Consider the following 19,830-nt stretch of genomic DNA (forward strand, 5'->3'; position numbering starts at 1 on the left):
ACCCCTCAAAAGGCAACTCCACCCCAAAAACAAGTAGTTGAACAAAAGAAGCAACCTCTCTCTCTTTTTTTTTTTTATCAATAACAATAAATTTTATTAATAATTAAGAACTTAGGAAGTTAATAGAAAAGGAGCTAAAGAATCTCAACTCCCTACTATACCAATGTACACCCAAACCATGAAAAACTTACAACACAGCCCAAAAGAGAGTTTTTGTTCACCCCTTGTCTAGCTAGCCCATCTGCCAAGGAATTTGCGTTTCTTTTTATCCATGTGCAATGAACTTCGATGTCCTTAGTCAGCCACTTAAACTTCCTCTTTTCATTGTTGTAAATCCAGAGCTTAGAGCTATCCTCTTTTAGCCAATTCACCACAATTTCAGAATCACCTTCTATGATCAGTTTTTTAATATGCATGTCCTTATCCCTTTGGATACCTTCAAGAGCTCCTAGAATCTCAGCCCTTAGAGAATTGCCCACCCCAATTGGACCAGAATACATAGTTAACAAGTTCCCTTTTTCATCTCTTATCACTCCCCCTATTCCGGAAGGCCCTGAATTACCCATGCTGCTGCCATCAAAATTCAGTTTGGTAAACCCTTGAGGTGGAGGTGTCCAACAAGAACTTGAGGTCTTCTTCACCGGAGCTGAATCTGCAATCTCCTTCCAATTTCTTATCATTTGATCAATTGAGAAGTCTGTAAACAGTTCTAAAGTTTTCAACCAATGTATCACCCTAACATGGATACTCTCCAAGATTGCTTCCAAGCTTCTCTCCTTATCTAAGAAAATCCGTGAATTTCTCTCCTCCCAAACAGTCCAACATACTGCAGCCCTAACACATCTCCACAAGATCTTGGCCCTTTTTGTTGTCCAGCGAGGCATGGATGTGAATAAACTTTGCACATTCAAAGGAGGGGTCCACCTGCACCCAAACAAAGAAGTAAACCATTCCCAAATACCTTTAACAAACTGACAAGAAATTAGTAAGCGGTATCCAAACTCACCATCAGATTTACAGAGGACACACCAGTTAGGAGATAAACATCTATTGGGTCTTTTGCTTTGAAGTAAATCCCCTGTATTAACTCTTTCCAAGAAGGCTTCCCAACAAAAACTCCCAACCTTAGGAGGAATAGGTTGACACCACACCTCTTTAACCGGGAAGGACAAACCAATAGGAGAGGGGGGTAATAAGGCCTTAAAGAAGGAGGTACAAGTGTAGGACCCCGAAGGAATGAGAGTCCAGATTCTATTATCTGCCTTTGTTGGAGCAAGGAAAACCCCATCCAGAACGGATAATAAGTCTGAAAGACAATTAACTCTATGTCCCTGATAGCTCTTCTCAAACCCAGGTTCCAACCAAAACCAGAAGGTGAACTAGAAGGTACAAGGAAGGAGGAAATTGGTTCATTTTTCATAGTAGAGATAGCAAAAAGGCCTGGAAATTGATCTTTCAAAGCAGAGTCCCCAACCCAAATATGTCCCAAAAATTTAGTGATGTTACCTGAGTGCACATCATACCTTATTCAGGGAGAGAACAAGGGCAAAATAGCTTGAATAGTTTTCTAGGGAGATGCTCTTGTAGTCCTTGCAAGAATTCCAGAATCCCATCCATTATCTGCCATCCCATGAATACTACCCACTATCTTAACCCAAAGTCTCTCTCTCTAGTGAGAATCTCCACAACCATTTCCCTAGTAGTGCTAGATTTCTACTCATATTCCCAATTCCCAGACCTCTCTCCTTCATACTCCTACACACCATCTCCCACCTAACCCTATGGTCCTTCTTCTCCTCTCCTGGCTCCCATAGAAACCCTCTCATTAGTTTTTCCAACCTGCTAGCCACCTTGACCGGGACCTTAAATACTGACAAAAAGTAAACCGGAAGGTTAGCAAGTGTGGACCTAATTAGAGTGATTCTCCCTCCCAAAGACAAATAGTTTTTCTTCCAGTTGGCAAGTCTCTTTTCAAACCTCTCCACAACAGGAGCCCAAAACTCATCTTTCTGAGGGTTATCTCCCAATGGTAATCCAAGGTAGTTTAGAGAACAATTCGATATTACACATCCCAAAATGTCTGCACACTCACATAATTCCCCTTCTCCCATATTGACTCCAACTATACAACTTTTCTCAAAATTCACTTTAAAGTTTGACATTTGTTCAAACAATTGTATAGTGAGCTTAAGATTTGTAATCCTATTGATATCCCCTCCTTCACAGAACAAAATTGTATCATCTACAAACTGCAAGTGTGTGAGTGGTATGTTTTCTCTTCCAACTCTCCAGCCTCTTATCAAATCCCTAGAATCTTCTTTGGAGATCAATCTCTCCAACACTTCTGCAACCAATATAAATAGGAAAGGGGATAATGGGTCTCCTTGTCTAATCCCTCTCCGGGCTGGAAAATAGTCGACCACTGTCCCATTCACCATAATGGAGTAGTGACAATTCCTAATACACCCCAACACCCATTTGCACCAAATGTCTCCAAACCAAAGTTAATCATCACCTCCAACAAAAAGGACCAATCAACCAAGTCATAAGCCTTTTCCAAATCTAATTTGCAAACCAGCCCTCTTCTCCTGGATCTCTTAAAATCCTCTAGACTCTCATTTGCTACAAGTATCTGATCTGTTATCTACCTCCCCTTCACAAAAGCTCCTTGGGTGTATTTGCTATGATTGCTGGGAGCACCTTCCTAATTCTAATGGATAGCACCTTAGTGATGATCTTATAGAGGCTATTAACTAAATTGATCGGCCTGTAATCCTTCGGATGGGTTGCATCACTTTTCTTGGGTACCAATGCAATAAATATGGAGTTCAGCCCAGGGTTAATCACACCTCTAGCATGAAATTCATCAAACACCAACCTTAAATCCTCTTTTAGAAACTCCAAACAATCTTGATAAAAAGCCATCGTAAAACCATCAGGGCTCGGTGCCTTTGATCTATCCATTGAAAATATGTTAGGGACTGCCTAACTCAGGGACTCTTTCGAGGGAGGCTGCCTCCTAAATGAGAGAGAGAGAGAGAGAGAGAGAGATTGTATTCCCAAATCGATAATCCCCTCCTAACTTCCTTTCCTTATTTATATACTGCTGTTACAATTCTGTTATACCAGCCTCTCCACTTGTCTAGTTTGTTATTTAGTTTGTTCTAGTGGTTGGCTGTTAGTTACATTCTTTAAAGGCTGGCGTGGCCTTTTCTTGTACACTTGTATTCCCTTTATTTGTGTCTCAACAGTCCCTCCCCCCTTGAAAGCGATTTTGCCCTCAAGGTCAAGATGTGGGAATCTATTGTGTAAATCCAAGTAAGGTTCCCAAGTTGCATCCTCAATTGGGAGACCTGACCATACCACCAATGCCTTTGGTTCGATGTGATTCCCTTTGCGTATCCACCTAAAATCTGTTATCTGAGTGGGCTCAGTTTGAACTTGGCCATCTTTCGAGAATGATGGGAGGGTGGTTGTTGTTATTGCTCCTGTTTTTGGCCATTTCTTCAATAGGGATACATGGAATACAGGGTGTAATTTTGATGTTGCTGGGAGGTCAAGCCTGTATGCCACCGACCCAATGCGTTCCACAATCTAAAATGGGCCGAAGTACCTAGGGCTCGGTTTGTTCCACCGGTGGCCTACTACTGAAACTTGCTTGTATGGTTGTAATTTAAGGAAGACTTGCACCCCAATTTGGTGTTGGACAGGCCTATGCCTTCTGTTGTAGGAGTCTGCCATCCATTGTTGGTCTCGATGGAGTTGGGATTTGAAATCTTGTAACACCTTATCTCGCTGGAGGAGTTGGTCTTCTACTGTTGCTACTGCTGTAGACCCTTTCTCATATGGGAGTAGGGGAGGTGGGTCCCGTCCATATAGAGCCCGGAAGGGAGTCATTCCTGCTGCACTATGATACGTGGTATTGTACCACCATTCTGCCCAATGAAGCCACTTGAGCCACTGACGTGGCCTATCCCCTGCATAGCACCTTAGATAGGTTTCCAAACTCCGGTTGACCACCTCAGTCTGCCCATCTGTTTGAGGGTGGTAGCTGGTAGATTTGAAGAGTTTCACTCCCTGTAGTCGAAAAAGTTCTGCCCAGAAATGACTCATAAAAATAGGGTCGCGGTCTGAGACAATAGAGTTAGGGGTACCATGTAGTCGTGCCACCTCCTTAGTAAAAATCTCAACCACCATGGAGGCTGTAAAGGGGTGGGACAGAGGGAGAAAATGGCAGTATTTGGTGAATCTATCAACCACTACGAGAATGATGGACTTGCCATAGGAAAGGGGGAGCCCTGTTATAAAGTCCATGGATATATCTGCCCACACTTGTGTAGGAATTGGGAGTGGTTGTAGCAGTCCTGCTGGAGACTGGGTATCCGCCTTATTTTCCTGGCAAATGATGCATTCAGCTATGAATTTTTGGATCGAATTTTGCATGCCTTTCCAGTGGAATTGGGTGGCTAGTCTCTTGTAAGTGCGCAGGATCCCTGAGTGTCCTCCTGCTGGGGATGAGTGGAACACTTCTAGAAGCTGCTGAATATGGGCTGAATCCTGTGGTATCACCATTCGGCATTTATACAGCAGCAAGTTATTCTCCACTGTGTACCCTGGGTGGCTAGTAGGGTCCTCTTGGACCTGTGAATGCAGCTTGCTCAGTTGTGGGTGCCTTTCAGCTTCTTCCCTTAGCTGACCCATGATGGAACATGTTGGGCCCGTGAGAAGTAATGGAAATAGTTGCGGCTGGCGTGACAGTGCATCCGCCACCTTGTTAGTGTGCCCTGCCTTGTATTTAATGACATAATCGTAGCCAAGTAATTTGGCTATCCATCACTGCTGTTTCGGGGATAGTACAGACTGCTCCAACAGAAATTTCAGGCTTTGGTGGTCAGTTCGTATGATGAACCTCCTTCCCAGAAGGTAGGGCCGCCACCTTTGAACTGCGAGAGCAATTGCTATCAGTTCGCGTTCGTATACTGATTTGGCCCATTTTTGTGCTGTCATTGCTTTGCTGAAAAATGCTAGTGGCCTTTCTTCTTGCATGAGGACTGCACCAACTCCTTGGCTTGATGCATCACATTCAATGATGAAGTCTTTTGAGAAGTCTGGAAGTGCGAGCGTCGGTGGGGATGAGACAGTTGTTTTGAGTGTCTCGAAGGCCTGTTGGGCCTCCCTAGTCCAGCAGAACCCATTCTTCTTAAGTAAACTTATCAAGGGGGCAACAATCAGTCCATACCCTCTAATGAATCGCCGGTAGTACCCTGTTAAACCCAAGAAGCCTTGTAACTCCTTAACATTTTGAGGTTGAGGCCAATTTATCATGCTTGAGATCTTTTCTGGGTCTGCTGCTACAATGCCATTTTCGACCACGTGCCCTAAATAGTGTACTTGTGTCTGTCCAAATGCGCATTTTGACTCCTTTGCAAGGAGTTTATGAGTCCTTAGCAGTTCCAAGGTGATTTGTAGATGTACTAGGTGTTCGTCCCATGTAGCGCTATATACAAGTAAAAAATAAAAAAAAAAACGAGTATAAATTTGCGCAAATGGGGTCGAAATATGTCATTCATAAGGGCTTGGAACGTAGCTGGCGCATTGGTCAACCCAAACGGCATAACCAGAAATTCATAATGCCCTTCATGTGTACGAAAGACAGTCTTGTGGATGTCTCCCTCATGGACCCAAATTTGATGATATCCCGATCTCAGGTCTAGTTTAGAGAATATGGTGGCCCTGTCAAGTTCATCTAGTAGTTCATCGATTACCGGTATGGGAAATCGATCCTTCACAATAATGTTGTTCAGAGCCCTATAGTCTATACAAAACCTCCATGTCCCATCCTTCTTTTTCACAAGTAATACTGGCGAGGAGAATGGGCTTTGGCTGGGTTGTATAATTTTTCTATGAAGCATATCTCGCACTTGCCTCTTAATCTCTAGTTTCTGAAAATAGGGGTAATGATAGGGCCTTACATTTGTGGGTGCAGTTCCAGGCAGCAATGGAATGCAATGATCATGGGCATGTTTCGGTGGTAGTTCCTTAGGTTCTTGGAAGATTACACAGAACTTTTGAAGTAGCTGTTGTAGTTGTGTGCGGCCTTCTTCGGATCTGCTTCCTTGGGCTAGAATGGGGCCGTTCTCGTGGGAGTCTATCTGCATTAAAACGATGTGGGCTGGGTCTGCTGCCAGTTTCCTTAGGGAGGCGAGACTAATAGGTCCTGAACGCTTGGACAGCTGCCCTTGAATATGCACCGGTGAACGCCCACTTGAAAATCCATGGTGAGACGGGCCCAATCACATATCACCGGCCCTAGTTGCCTTAACCATTGGACTCTGAGAACTACATCTGCTCTACTGATTTCCAGGGGGTGCAGATCTACCTCGAACTCATGTCCTTGTATCTTCATCTTTAATTTTGTGCACGTACTGTCGCACACCAGGTTGCTCCCATTAGCTACGTGCACCCGAAAGGTTGTACATGGTTGGACCGGAATCCCTAGTTGTCTGACCAATGTTTGGGTAATGAAATTGTGGGTGCTGCCACTGTCTATCAGAACCGACACATGGCGCCCTTGTACCAATCTGGTTACTCTCATAGTTTGAGAAGAAGCAAGACCGGTCAAGGCTTACAGGGATACTTCCAGGTATTCCTTTGTCCATTGCCCCCATTCTTGGTTGTCCATTGGCTCTTCAATGTCTGTTGATTGCTCGACATATTTCGTTTCAGGTTGAAGGAAGAAAACTTGAGGGATCTTACAGCGATGGCCTGGCCCGAATTTGTCTCCACATGCATAACAAAGGCCCTTTTCCCATCGAGCTTGCATCTCAGCCCAGGTTAACCTCTTGGCTGAGCCAGGGCCTGAACCAGAGTTGGCGTCCTTGCCTGTGATTCCTACTCTTGATCTGGGCTCCGGTTTACCCAAGATACCTGGTTCTGGGTTCGGTATACCTGGTCTGATCGCAGCTTCCAGAGGTCGATTAATCCTTCTTGCCCGATTCAGTTTGTCTTCATGTAGTCGAGCTAATGTTGCTGCTTCAAGAATGGTGGTGGGCTGCATGGCTTTTACCTCCAGCTGCAATTCTTCCCTGAGTCCACCAACAAAACTTCCGACAAGCGCGTTTTCTGGCCAGCCTTGCACGCGCACAGCTAATCTTTCGAACGCCATCTGATAATCTTGGACGGAACCAGTCTGTCGTAGCTTAGCGAGGCTTTCATCATAGTTCTCAAAAGCCGAGACTCCAAATCGCATGGTTAAGGCATCGGTGAAGTTTGCCCATGTGGCTCTTGGGTGCTGTCACCGGTACCACTGGTATCAGACGATCGCCTCTCCTTCCAGGTGTGCAGAAGCTAATGGAACACGATTAGGTCCTTGTGTGTCGTGGTAATCAAAGTATCTTTCTGTCCGCAAAAGCCAGGATGTGGGATCTCCCCCTGCGAAGATGGGAAACTCGATTCTTGTTGTTCTTGATCCGCATCGATGACTGGTGTCACTGCGCTCTTCTTGATTCGGCACAGGTGGTGCCCATGCCAGTTGTTCAAGCAAGGATGCAAAGCTTTCTTTGATTTCTTTGACGTTAGCCGATATTCTTTGCATTTCTCCTTCCATGTTGTCGACTCTGTTATCCATTCCGGATGACCTTGTGCTTGGCATCTTGGCTCTGATACCAACTTGTTAGGGACTGCCTAACTCAGGGACTCTTTCGAGGGAGCCTGCCTCCTGAATAAGAGAGAGAGAGAGAGAGAGAGAGAGAGAGAGATTGTATTCCCAAATCGATAATCCCCTCCCAACTTCCTTTCCTTATTTATATACTGTTGTTACAATTCTGTTATACCAGACTCTCCACTTGTCTAGTTTGTTATTTAGTTTGTTCTAGTGGTTGGCTGTTAGTTACATTCTTTAAAGGCTGGCGTGGCCTTTTCTTGTACACTTGTGTTCCCTTTATTTGTGTCTCAACAAAATACCGCCTCCTTTATCTCTTCCAAATTAAATTTCCTTTCCAGCCACTCCCTATCTTCTATCTTCAGTGTTGGCCATTCCAATCCCTCAAGCCAAACCCTATTATTTAGGGGTCTTCTAAATATAGACCTAAAATGATCTGCAAATGCTCTTGCAATTTCTCTTTGGTTAGTAACTGTTACCCCTTCAATCTTCAAACTTGAAATAGAATTTTTTCTCCTTCTACTACTTGCCATGGCATGAAAAAAGTTAGTGTTCCTATCCCCTCTTTCAGCCATTTGCATCTTGACTTCTGCCTCCAGCTTATTTCCTCTTGAAGAAGATAGTCCTCTAACTGTTTATGCAATTTCCATCTTCGTTTCTTATCCTCAATTGTTAAACTACCCCTCCCTTCTTTGCTATCCAAGTCGTCAATTTGTGTAATCAAACTCTACTTCCTTTCCTCCAGTCTCCCAAACTCTAATAGATTCCAATCCTTGATTTTAACTTTTAGATACCGTAGCTTTTTATGAAACCGCATTCCACTCCACTCCACTCCACTGCTGGGTTGCTCTCTGACCACCACTCTTTAACTTTCCTTATGAATTCCGGGTGTTCTAACCACATGTTTTCAAATCTAAATGGTGCAGGACCTGCATTTCTCACCTCCTCCTTACAAAGTACAATAGGCCAATGGTCAGAGGTCACCCTCGGAAGTGCTCTAGAATTCAAAGACCCCCAATGTTCTTCCAAATCATTTGAGAATAAAAATCTATCTAACTTGGAGATTAGACCACGTATAACACCTTTGTGACAGTGGGATCTCTTTAAGTTCAAAAGCATCAGCAAATTGATTAAATCTCCTCATACTTGTGGTAGGCCTCTGCCTAGGACTGTTTGTTTCTTCCAAGAATCTGATTACATTGAAGTCGCCTCCTAAACACCATGGCCCATCCCATAGTCCCCTTATGTCAGCCAATTCTTCCCATAATTTTCTCCTTTCTCTATAATCATTCGGCCCATACACATTAGTTAGCACCCATTCAAAACCATCCTCCACTTGCCTAAATTTCAAGGAAACTGAAAATTGCCCTATCAACTCCTCCAAACCTATAACTACCTCATTCCTCCACATTGTCACAATACCCCCTGCAGCTCCCCAAGAAGGTAAAGCCACCCAACTAATCCCCCTACCTCTCCACACACTCCTTGCCCATTGGATATCAAATTCTTCTCTCTTAGTTTCCTGTAACAGCACCACATCTGGATCTATTCTCCTAATGACCTCTTTTATTACTGCTCTCTTCCTTGCACTACCCAGTCCCCTAACATTCCAGCTTATGATCCTCATTAGACTTTATTCTCCACCCCTTACACAAATTACCCTCACTTGTTTCCTTTCCTCCTTTCCTTCCTAAGCCCAAAACTTTTATCTCCTTCCACATCCTTCACCAGTCTTTCAGCCTCACTCATTTTTCTCCTTTTGGACTTGACTTCTCTCTTTCTTTGTAAGAACCCTTTCAGATCATTTGATCCTTCAATTTACATCCCAACTTCTGTACAAAAGCTGCCACTGAATCCTCACTGGACAACTCTCTTTCGTCTATCATTTTATTGCTCTCCTCTTGACCTAAGTTCCCATCACTACCTTCTTCCTTTTGGATTCCTTCTCCACTAGACTCTTCCGCCCCTTCCTTTTGTGGGTTGTTCACCCTCGCTTCCTCTCCACTTCCAACCTCACTCTCCTGACCCTCCCTACCTCTACTTCTACCAATCATGCTGCAGCCTCTGGACTGGGATTGGTATCTGGCACACAGGACACAGAGCAATCATTAGTAGCAAAAGCTGAATGGACACAGTTACCTGGGTTTTGCTGGGAAAAGGGAGGGGTACTGGAACTGGAAGCAGAAGCTATCAGGTCCAGAAAAGGTGTGTGAGAGTCAACTAACTCCTTGGCTTGAGTCTGAGGTGTTTGCCTTCCTGGCTCTTTCGTTATACAGTGAACTCTTCCCTCGCCCACCTGTTTGTCCCCCACTGGTATATCTCTGTTATACTTCTGGGAAGTCTCGGATACTTCCTTATATGCATCTTGTCTGTCGTAGGGCTTTGGTAATGGATCTTCTGGGAATGAGCCAGGACTGTCACCCCAAACCTAATCAACGTGTTCAGTTCTGTTGAGAGTCTCATGATGTACAGGCCGTTCTGAACAAGTTCCTTCAGCTGCGACTTCCGTAAACATGGAGCTGAGATTAAAAATTGCTGCCACTTCCTCCACTGACAACTTGTCAAACTCGACACTTCCTATGCATGACAGTTCGTCAGAGTCTTCTTCCATTTCTGGTTCTTTCGATTGATAATCTATCCAGCCCTCGTCAATATTCTTGGGACAAATACTTCGATTGTTCTTGGGAGTGATTCAGGTTCTACCCCCTTGATCCTCACCTCCACAGCTCGATAATCTTGCAGCTTTATTTCCTCCATTGCCCCACCCAGCATCTTTACTATGCTTCCCAAGTTTGATTCGTTCCAAAGGTGGAAAGGAAGTCCAACCAGTTTTACAGAGAAACTTCCTCTGGTATGTGCCATTTCATTACATAACGGCCTCCAGTTCTGAATGTAAACCAATCCTTCTTCACATGCGAATGTTGTGAATCCCCTGTTTACCCCATCTTCAATTTTTAGCACCGCCTTCCTGTTAGACAACGGCTTCAAGGCAACCTCAGTTTCTAGTTTTAGGTTATGCACCACAGATTTCAATAGCTTCCGCCAATCCTGTATATCCTTGCTGGATGTTATCACCATTCTTCACTTCCAATCAACTTGCTCAGCCTCACACCAGATCTTCAACCCCCTATTTGAGCTTGCTATTGCTTTTCCGCAACAAACTGAGGCCTGCTTAAAGGCCTGGCTCGAAGGAATAGGAGGGCTAACTCCATCAGTCTGTTCCTGCTCACGCTTCTTATGCCGGTGGTTTTCAACTGCGGCAAGGAATTTTTGTAGCTCATCTGCAAATGTTGCCCATCCTTGTGTCTTCTTCCCTTCCGGTAAGCACATCATTTGTTTCCTGTCCCCAAAAAATTCTGTGATGGTAATAAACCATCCTTTCCTGTTACATTCAGCTCCACCTCGTATCTCTTCCTCTCCATTTCTAAAATATCCTTCCACCCTGGCTAAAATCTTTGGAGTTTTCAGATTTTCCTGTGGATGACTTGCTAAGAAACTGGAAAGAGATTGCTTCCAATGCTAGATGCAAGAGGACTCTTTGTCCGTTTTGGTCCCCTCCCCCCTCGGGCTTTATAAAGCTGAATTTTGATGGCAGCAGTGTAAGGAATCCAGGGCCCTCTGGGATTGGAGGAGTCTTCAGGAATGAGGAAGGGATTGTTATTGCTTTATTCTCTGGCCCTATTGGAGAAGGTGACTCTCTTAGGGCTGAGATCCTTGCAGCGCTTGAAGGAATTTGAAGAGCAAAGGAATTAAATATCAGCCATTTGATCCTGGAAGGTGATTCGAAGGTGGTGGTTAGTTGGTTGAAGACAGAGGACAGTGGTTTGTGGAACTTTAACAATGAAAAAAAACAGTTCTTATGGGCTGGGTAGGGACATTGAGATTCAGTACAGCTGGGTGAAGAGGAGTGCCAACTCATTTGTGGATGGATTGGCCAAACAAGGAGTGAATAGGGAGTCTGTTTTTTGGGCTAGTTTTTAATCTTTTCTCTTTGCACTCCCTTTGTTTTCTGTTTTTGGGGAGCTAAGATATTTTATCTCCCCTTTTGTATCCATATTCCCTCTTTTCTTTTAATTTAATGAAGCTGGTGTTATTGATCAAATATATATATATATATATATATATATATTCCTCCACCCTACTATTCTGAACGACTGAAGTACCCCATTGATAAACCCCTTCCAAAAACTGCTTCTTCAAACAACAGTATCATCGCCTTCCTGTCTTCTCTTACCTTTAGTATATTCTTACCTCTGGCTCTACCACCCTCAAGTAATAGTTTCTTCGCTTCGATGTCAAGTTCAGTTTTCCATCTGTTCACCGTCTGAAAAACTTTTCCACTTCCTCTCTCCATCCTTAACCCGCAGGTTTAGATGGTTCAATTTCTTACCTGCCACCTGGATAGATGAATGGTTTCATTTTTTTCAGAAGCAATCGCTCTTGCTGACCAAGAAGCAATTTGAGGAGGAAAGCAAAGAATCAAGCCTTGTTTATGCCCTAATAGTGAAAGAAGTGAATAAACCAGCACATGCCCCTATCTCAGAGGTGCCTAAACCCCTCACCTCAACCGTTGGCTCATCTTTATAATTTTGATCCTGGCCCAGTCTTTTTAAATGTTTAGTATTGATTCCTGACTGCAGGACTGGGCCAAACCAAATGACAACCCACCTGATTGCTGTTCCAAGCTACCTCCACCTGTCCCCTCCTTTGGACACTTGTTCAAATTCAAAAATTCTTCTGACAACTTTTCTCTACCTTTGGACGTTACTACCCAAGCAAAGGTCCTAACCCAATCCTCTGTTTTTCCATTTAAAGTGGAAGACTGGGGTACTGCTTTCCTATCACTAGCTTTTACAGTTTCCTTCCCAGTGTTAACTCGAACTTGGTGGCCATGTCAACATCTTCTTCCCCATTCTCCACCATCTAGTTTCTGTAGATGTTGCAATCCATACCCTGTGTTCTACATTATCTGAAGTTAATTCCAAAGACCTTGGGATAAGCTTTGGCTTTGCTCCAGCCACATTAATTTGCACAGCACTCAGGTTTGAAGCATCAAAGGAAATCATCTCACCACACCACAGCTTCGCAACTTTCCTGAACACCTCCATCTTCCATAGATGGAAAGGCAACCCAATAATTTTCAGATAGAGAAGTTCTGTGGGTTCTACCAACTGTTCATTGCATAAAGGTGTCCATTTCTCCAAAACCATCACACCTTGCTCTGTTACAGCCGATACAGTAGCAAAATCCAGAGGAATCCCCTGAAAATACACTACAGCTTTGTGGTCATCAAAGGGAGAAATCTGCATCTCTGTAGTCTTCAATATCTATTGGACTTCTTCACTTAGCCTCTCCCAATCTTTTACTTTCTTGTTTACCGAGAGGACAAGTTTAAACTGCCAATCCTCTTTAGGTTTGTTCACCCACAATTTCATCAAACCTAGTCCAGCTTCAATCTGCAATTTACTTCCCGTCCCTATCTCCTCTTCTTCTGGGATCTCCCTGAATACTTTCCCCGACTGCCCTTCAGATTGTTCCTTAATTTTTTGACCACCTTTTAGAGCACCTTCTCTGTCATTAGTTACCACCATAAACTCCTGAATTGCTTCTGCTAACTGGCCCCATCCCAAGGCCTCCCTTCCTTCAGGGAAACAGGTAAACCTGCTTCAACCCCTCACCAAAATGTTCCTGCACTCCCAAAAACCTCCCGTACTTGTTTTCTTTTCTTTCAGCTATGTACTCCCTGTTCTGTTCCATTAGACAACATCTCCATTCCCTTGTTTTTTCTGTTATTTTAGCTCCACCGAGAACTCCTTGGAACCATGGTACCTCCCTTCTTTCAAGAAGCAAAGAAGCTTTCCTCGATTCTACAATCTTCAGAGAGAGTCCATTTCTAGTCCAGATTTCTTCCAAGACAAGTCTTCGCTTCCACCTTCAAAATTTTCTTCCATCTTTTAGCTCGCAGGAACTGACCTTCCATCTCCAAAACCCAATTTGTTCAAATTAACCCCTTGACAAAACAAGATTGTATCACTTACAAACTGCAAATGTGTGATCTCTTCTCCCCTCTCCACCCTTGCACCAAATGTCTCAAATCTACCCTTGTAATAAAGTCTACTAAGAACATCTGCCATAAGAGAATGGGGAGAGAGGTCCCCTTGCCTAATCCCATGCCTGGCAAGTAAAAAATCCACGACTGTGACATTGGCTTGGACTGAGTACCCATATGTATTCAAACAACCCCAAATCCAATTGCACCATCTCTCTCCAAATCTAAAATTATTTAAGACATCTACTAGGAAAGTCCAATGGTCCCACTTGCAAATTCAACATCTTTTTCTTAACTTTTTCATTTCTTCAACACATTCCTTTGCAATCAGAATTTGATCAATAATTTGTCTATTTTGCACAAAAGCCCCCTAATTCATAGAAATAATGGATGGAAGAACTTTCTTAATTCTTGTTGACAAAACCTTGGCTATTGTTTTATATATAGACTATTCACCAAGCTTATGGGTCTAAAATCTTTAGGATGAATCACCCCTTTCTGTTTTGGGATCAGGGCAAAGAAGGTGACAATCAATCCTGGATTAATCACTCCCCTCTCAAAAAAATTCACTAAACACCACCATCAAATCATCCTGTAAGATATCTCAACAATCTTGATGAAAGGCCATTGTGAATCATTTTGGACCTAGAGCTTTGTCTTTTTTTTTTTTTTTTGGTAATTGATGATGCACTTTATTGTTGTTGATGTTGTTTTACTTTGATGCAGCTTTTCTTAGGTATTATTATCTGCATGATATCACTACACATGTATTTTGCCCCTTCCAACATGCTTGTAGATTTGCCTTTGACTGTGAAGGCATTACCACAAAGTCTTGATGAAATTTCTGTCAATAGAACTACTGATTCCTGATGTAAGGTACCATACTTACCAACGTAACTAATTTGTATCAGTATTTACTGAAAGTTATGTAGCATTTCTCTCACTAGATAAAATTTGATACAGAGAATAATATATGAGATGTGGCAGCTAAGATGGCAATGGGTCCTTCAATGGAGCCATGCCATATAGATGCCAATCTTCGAGAATTCAGTTTCATCCTGGGGATGAGCCCTGTCTGATATCCAGGCCTAACCAGTGAAATTTTCTGAAATCCTTAGATAACTGGTCAAGACGATGATACAACAAGGATGTTTGAGAGCTTGGTAATTTGGTTGAGATTTAAATTTATCAACAAGGTGCCTCATTCTCCCCTTCAAGTTTTCCTTGCAGCATTATTTCTCGGATGTCACTGGTGCAGACTGGCAGAATCATCGTTGATTTGAAAACATCACTATAGGAGAAAGACATGTCAACAGCTGTTAAGCTGTGAAATGTCATTATTACCTACATTTATATATCCTCTTCAATCTATAATGTCCAACTAATTTGACTAATCTATGATATCTCTTGTCCCGTCCAATTATAGACCTCACTCTTGACCTAACCATATGATTTTTTTTTCTTTCGAATTCACAGACAAATTTTCCAGTGATTGTGTAATTTCAAATGGTTAGAATCTTTTGGTTATGTTACTTCCAGGCTAAGGTGATTGATTTCATTTTATTTTTTATTTTTTATTTTTTTTTTTATCAGTGTTGGCTTCGTTTTATTTCACTTTGCTGTGGTGGGTGAGGGGAGTAAGCGCACAAGTTCATTTGTCTGAAAAAGATAATTGCCGGTTGTTAATAAAACATTTATGAGTGTTGTGCAATATGAGTGTTTTTTTGTTTTCATTTGTTTTTTAAATTGTCGTACCGGCAAAAACAAGTCAGATTTTCTTTTCTTTTTTTTTTTTTGAACAAAATGATGGTTTAAAGAAAAAAAAAACGAAGTTTGTAATACAGATAATAGATATTATATGATATATGGAACGTGATTTATTAAATAACCAGATAAAAACATTCTTTTAGACCAAAAGGTCCAAAACCAAAAATTCAAGGTGCCAGCTGGTATAGTTCTGGTTTCAAGCAGGTTTTTTTTTTTTTTTTGGTAACACAGGTTTCTGGCTGGTTATGGATTATCTCTAGTTGTCTAGCCCCATTGAACAAAAAAGAAGAAAAACAGAAATTCAACATCATTTTTTTTTTTTCATTTTGAAAACGAAACGTGCATACAATCAAGAACACGCTTTCTGTGTTTTTGCTTTAAGAATCAATTTGTTTTTAAACCAGATTTTTTTAGTTTGATTTTAGAACTCATGGCAAGAAAGAGGGATTCACATTCAAGAAAAAGCCCTTGATGTGAAGTCGGGATCTACTGCAGGCAAAAGCTCTGCACACATAGCATTCAGCCACACATGGGACTTTGGGAGTATCTCTTGTACATGTTCCCGATATTCATGCAAGCTTGCAGAAAATCTGTGACCATGCCACTTTTCTTGGAAGTGGATCCATTCTGGCTACTGATACGAGTTTATTAAGATTTTGTTGAAAATTAAGTCTTTTATTTGGGACTAATTCAGGGTATGTTTGGTGCCGATGCCATTGCCTAGGTAATATCTTTTTCTTGGATTTCAGGAGAGCGATTAATTCTGCACAAAATCCAAAAAACATTATTATATCGGTGTGTATCCTTATTTTAAGACAGGCGCCAATAGGTGTCGTGTAGGAAAAAATGCTTCTCCCCACAATAAACATCCAAAATGACATAAATCGAGACAAAATTGACCGTTTTTTCCAGAAAAAAAAAAATGTCATCTAAATAAAAAGTTATTATTCATTGCAAAAAAAAAAACTAATGGCTCTGAACTGACAGCATTTTTTAAAAAAATGACAAAAAAAATAACACTAAACACCACCTTTTGGTTGATAAGGTCTCCAGCTAATCATTAGGAAGACTTGGGATTGAATCCCGTCTGCACCTAAATTTCGGGGATTATGAGTTGGGGGATGGACTACCTCCCGTTTGTATAGCCCTTCAGAAGATATATATAAAGCTCATTCCATCATTGATAAACTTGCTGGGTATCTCAGTTTCCACACGTAAAGATAACAAACAATTCAAATTACTTTTATTTTACTCAAAAAAGTACTACTATATCTTTAAAATAATTGAGCATGTCTAGGATCCGCCCATGACAGGTTCTTAACTCTTTACATTACCAAATACCAAAGAATGAAACATTATTCAGATTATTACAAAAAAAAAGAAAAAAAAAAACATAATTCAGGTTGAGGAAGTACAGGTTATTACCAAAAATACTTTAATTTTACCCACACTTGCTACCAGGGTTTTTAAAATCGGGTCGGACAGAGAATCGTTATGTGGTCTAGTTTTTGGGTTGAATGGTCCGAATGGACGGCCCATTCTGACAAGAATATTAAAACAAAAAACAAAAAAAGGCTCAAAATCATTCCCAAGTCAAAAAGTTTGACAGTTCAACTGCCTAGATCAGCAGTTGATTGATCAAATCAATGATTTTTGGCCAAATAGAAGTTTTAAGATAAAACTAAAGTGACTGATTCTCGGTTTTTTCGATCCCTCTAATCCGGTCTGATTTTGAAAACATTGCTTGCAACAACAGTATAGCCTGACACAGTGTAGTAGCAAAGTTAAACTCGTTATCATTTGTTCCACTGCATGGTAAACAGGCCATTGTGTTCGGCAGCTAATCTGATCTCTAGGTTTCCACGTGGATGCATATTTATTCTAATTTATTTCACTCACCACATGGCTGGTTCACAAGTTGTATAAAAAAACAAATGATGGTGGCTCAATTGTGGGGTGGGAGGTATGGAGACGGACCACAGTTGTGTAAGGTATATAAAACCAGATAAATATAAGCCATATTTCATGCTGATGTCTGATCCTAAATTCTCTTAATTAATTAAAGCAAAATTTCCTTATTAGTAACTTGTACTTTGGGCTTAGTACCACTTTGGTTTTTGAGCTTTAAATCGTAACAATTTGATATCTAAAGTTCTAAGTTTCCAAAATATGCTAATTCAGTGTCTGTCGTTAATTAGTCATTAAGTGACATGTAAAAAAACACAAATGTCATTTAGGTGTCATTTAATTTTTTTATCAACCATCTAAATGTCCTCAAAACTAAAACATTGTTCATCATCTTCTTCCTCGAGAAGATGAAAGAGGTACAAGTATTAATTTTGCAAGGGAATGGTAATGATCCAGCTCCCACAAAAGAACATTAGTCAAAAGAAAACGAAATGGCGGTAAAGCTTTACATAACTTAGCTCAATCATTTTTTTTATTCTTTGGGCATGCTAAGTGGGTCAAAGATTAGTTGTTAGTGACTTAGTGTGTCGTTAATCATTTCTTTGGATATCCAACTAACGAATGTGACAAGTGTTGAAACCCCAATGGGTTTGGTTCTTCATCATTGCTTTGTTTCAACCTTAATACCTAAGGAAGAAAATGATGAACGGTATTTTGAAGACTAATTTTGACATTTTCAAAATTTTAAATTACACAAGTTATCAAGTGATACACATAACTGATGACTGATTAACGATATATACTAGATTGACACATTCTAAAAGTTCAGATACAAAATTATCACATTATAAGGTTCAAGGACCAAAATAGCACTAGGCCCAATGTACGAAGTACCAATCAGGAATTTTCTCTTAATAAAATTGACAATGTGGCCTGAATCTCTCAATCTTTACAAAGCATATACACAATCTCGAGTTTTTACTTTAAATTATTTATTTACAATCATATAAAACTTGTAAGTATTGTTATAATCGTATCTTGATTTTTCATCTATATCTATGCATATCTAAAGTGTACCTCTATACGATTTTTAAAATTGTTTTTCTGACACATCTAACGTTTCAGATACTTTGAACCTTGGTAGCACCTTGAACTTCCCATATGAATATATTATTTGGACCCAGATGTATATGTCCAGGTTTTACAACGGAATGTACCCAAGAAGATGCAGAATATTACTTACAACGAAATTATGGATTGGTATGAGGATAATGATGAAGAAAAATCTCCATATTTTTAGAGTTAGAGCTACATCACTGTAAATTGTGGTGGCCAGCAGTGGCAACTTGCCTAGTTGAGTACAGTGACCACTGCAGAAAATGTACTAATCCAGGAAGAAGTGGGTTTCCAATGAACCAGGTAATGCACTGAGTCCAATCGAAGATTCTATCCCTTCATTGGATATGTACCAAATTGTCCTTCACTCTAGATCCATCCCAATCTCCACCAGGTTTTAAACATTGATGCATTCAATATGCATGAACATACGTATCAGGTGTTTCGCGTGATCAAAAACCTTATTTTTCTTCTCATATTTTCACCGGGAAGTCATTTTTGTGTTATTTAACCATAAGGAAAAAGAGTTTTCAAAAATACCTGAATATAGGCTTATCATCGAGAGGGATACGGTACATATTGTATCATAACTTTGAGCCTTGCTATCATATCAAGCACATTTAGAAGCTGAACCCCTTGGAGCACCTTGTTCAATTCTCTGTGAAAGACTGGTTCATAAATAAATGAAGAGTTGTAAGATTGGATTGTTTTTTGTGCTCCAGGTATTAACAGGATCCTGATTAGGGTTGCAAGTCCAATTGTTCTACTTGAAGAATTTTAGCTACATCTGGCTGGGTTACTGGTGTGTTTATGTTGTGATTATAGTGCCTTGTGCCTCTAGATTGTTTTTTCAGTTGTATCTCTCTAGATTGTTCTTTTTCCACAAGTGCAAACCCTCAAATAAATCAACGAGTTCATCAAATACACCATATATCTAATCATTTCAGCTATATTAAAATGTGAAAAAACTTGTTTGTACGGGTGTCAAATGGGCAAGTTTGAATATATCCACCAACCTGTTAATGATCCACCAAATTAAAATTTCAAATTAGATGGGCTTTCAATCCAAACCCACCTTGTTCCAACCCACTCAACCATTAATTTTGAAGAGAGAGAGGTTTCGGCCTTTTGGGCTATTAATCAAAGTTCACTCTGTTCCTTTTCAAATTGACATCTTGAATAAGCACAAATTACTCAAAACATCTAGGACTACTACAAGCAGAAAATGGGCATAATCCTTTTCTTGATCCATGGATAGCCAACAAAAAAACTCTTGATTTCCACTGAAACCTTTGCTGCTGTAAGATGTGCTGCTTTATTTGCCTTATGG

General features: G+C 41.0%; 1 protein-coding gene across 9 annotated transcripts in view; it reads left to right on the top strand.

Moving 5' to 3' along the window:
* Positions 1-15,243, top strand: part of LOC104603952 (CMP-sialic acid transporter 1-like) — a 54,190-nt gene extending 38,947 nt beyond the window's left edge. For 3 of the 9 annotated variants that reach the window (XM_010268132.3, XM_019198874.2, XM_019198875.2), the window contains 2 exons: positions 14,436-14,585; positions 14,828-15,243. In XM_010268132.3, coding sequence (XP_010266434.1) covers positions 14,436-14,579 — 144 coding nt within the window. In that variant the 3' untranslated portion in view covers positions 14,580-14,585; positions 14,828-15,243. The other 6 variants (XM_088900896.1, XM_010268133.2, XM_088900897.1 and 3 more) reach the window with 6 other exon arrangements.
* Positions 15,244-19,830: the final 4,587 nt, after the last annotated feature.

This window comes from Nelumbo nucifera, chromosome 3 (assembly GCF_055504915.1).
Source record: "Nelumbo nucifera cultivar China Antique chromosome 3, China Antique-T2T, whole genome shotgun sequence".
Lineage (NCBI taxonomy): Eukaryota > Viridiplantae > Streptophyta > Magnoliopsida > Proteales > Nelumbonaceae > Nelumbo > Nelumbo nucifera.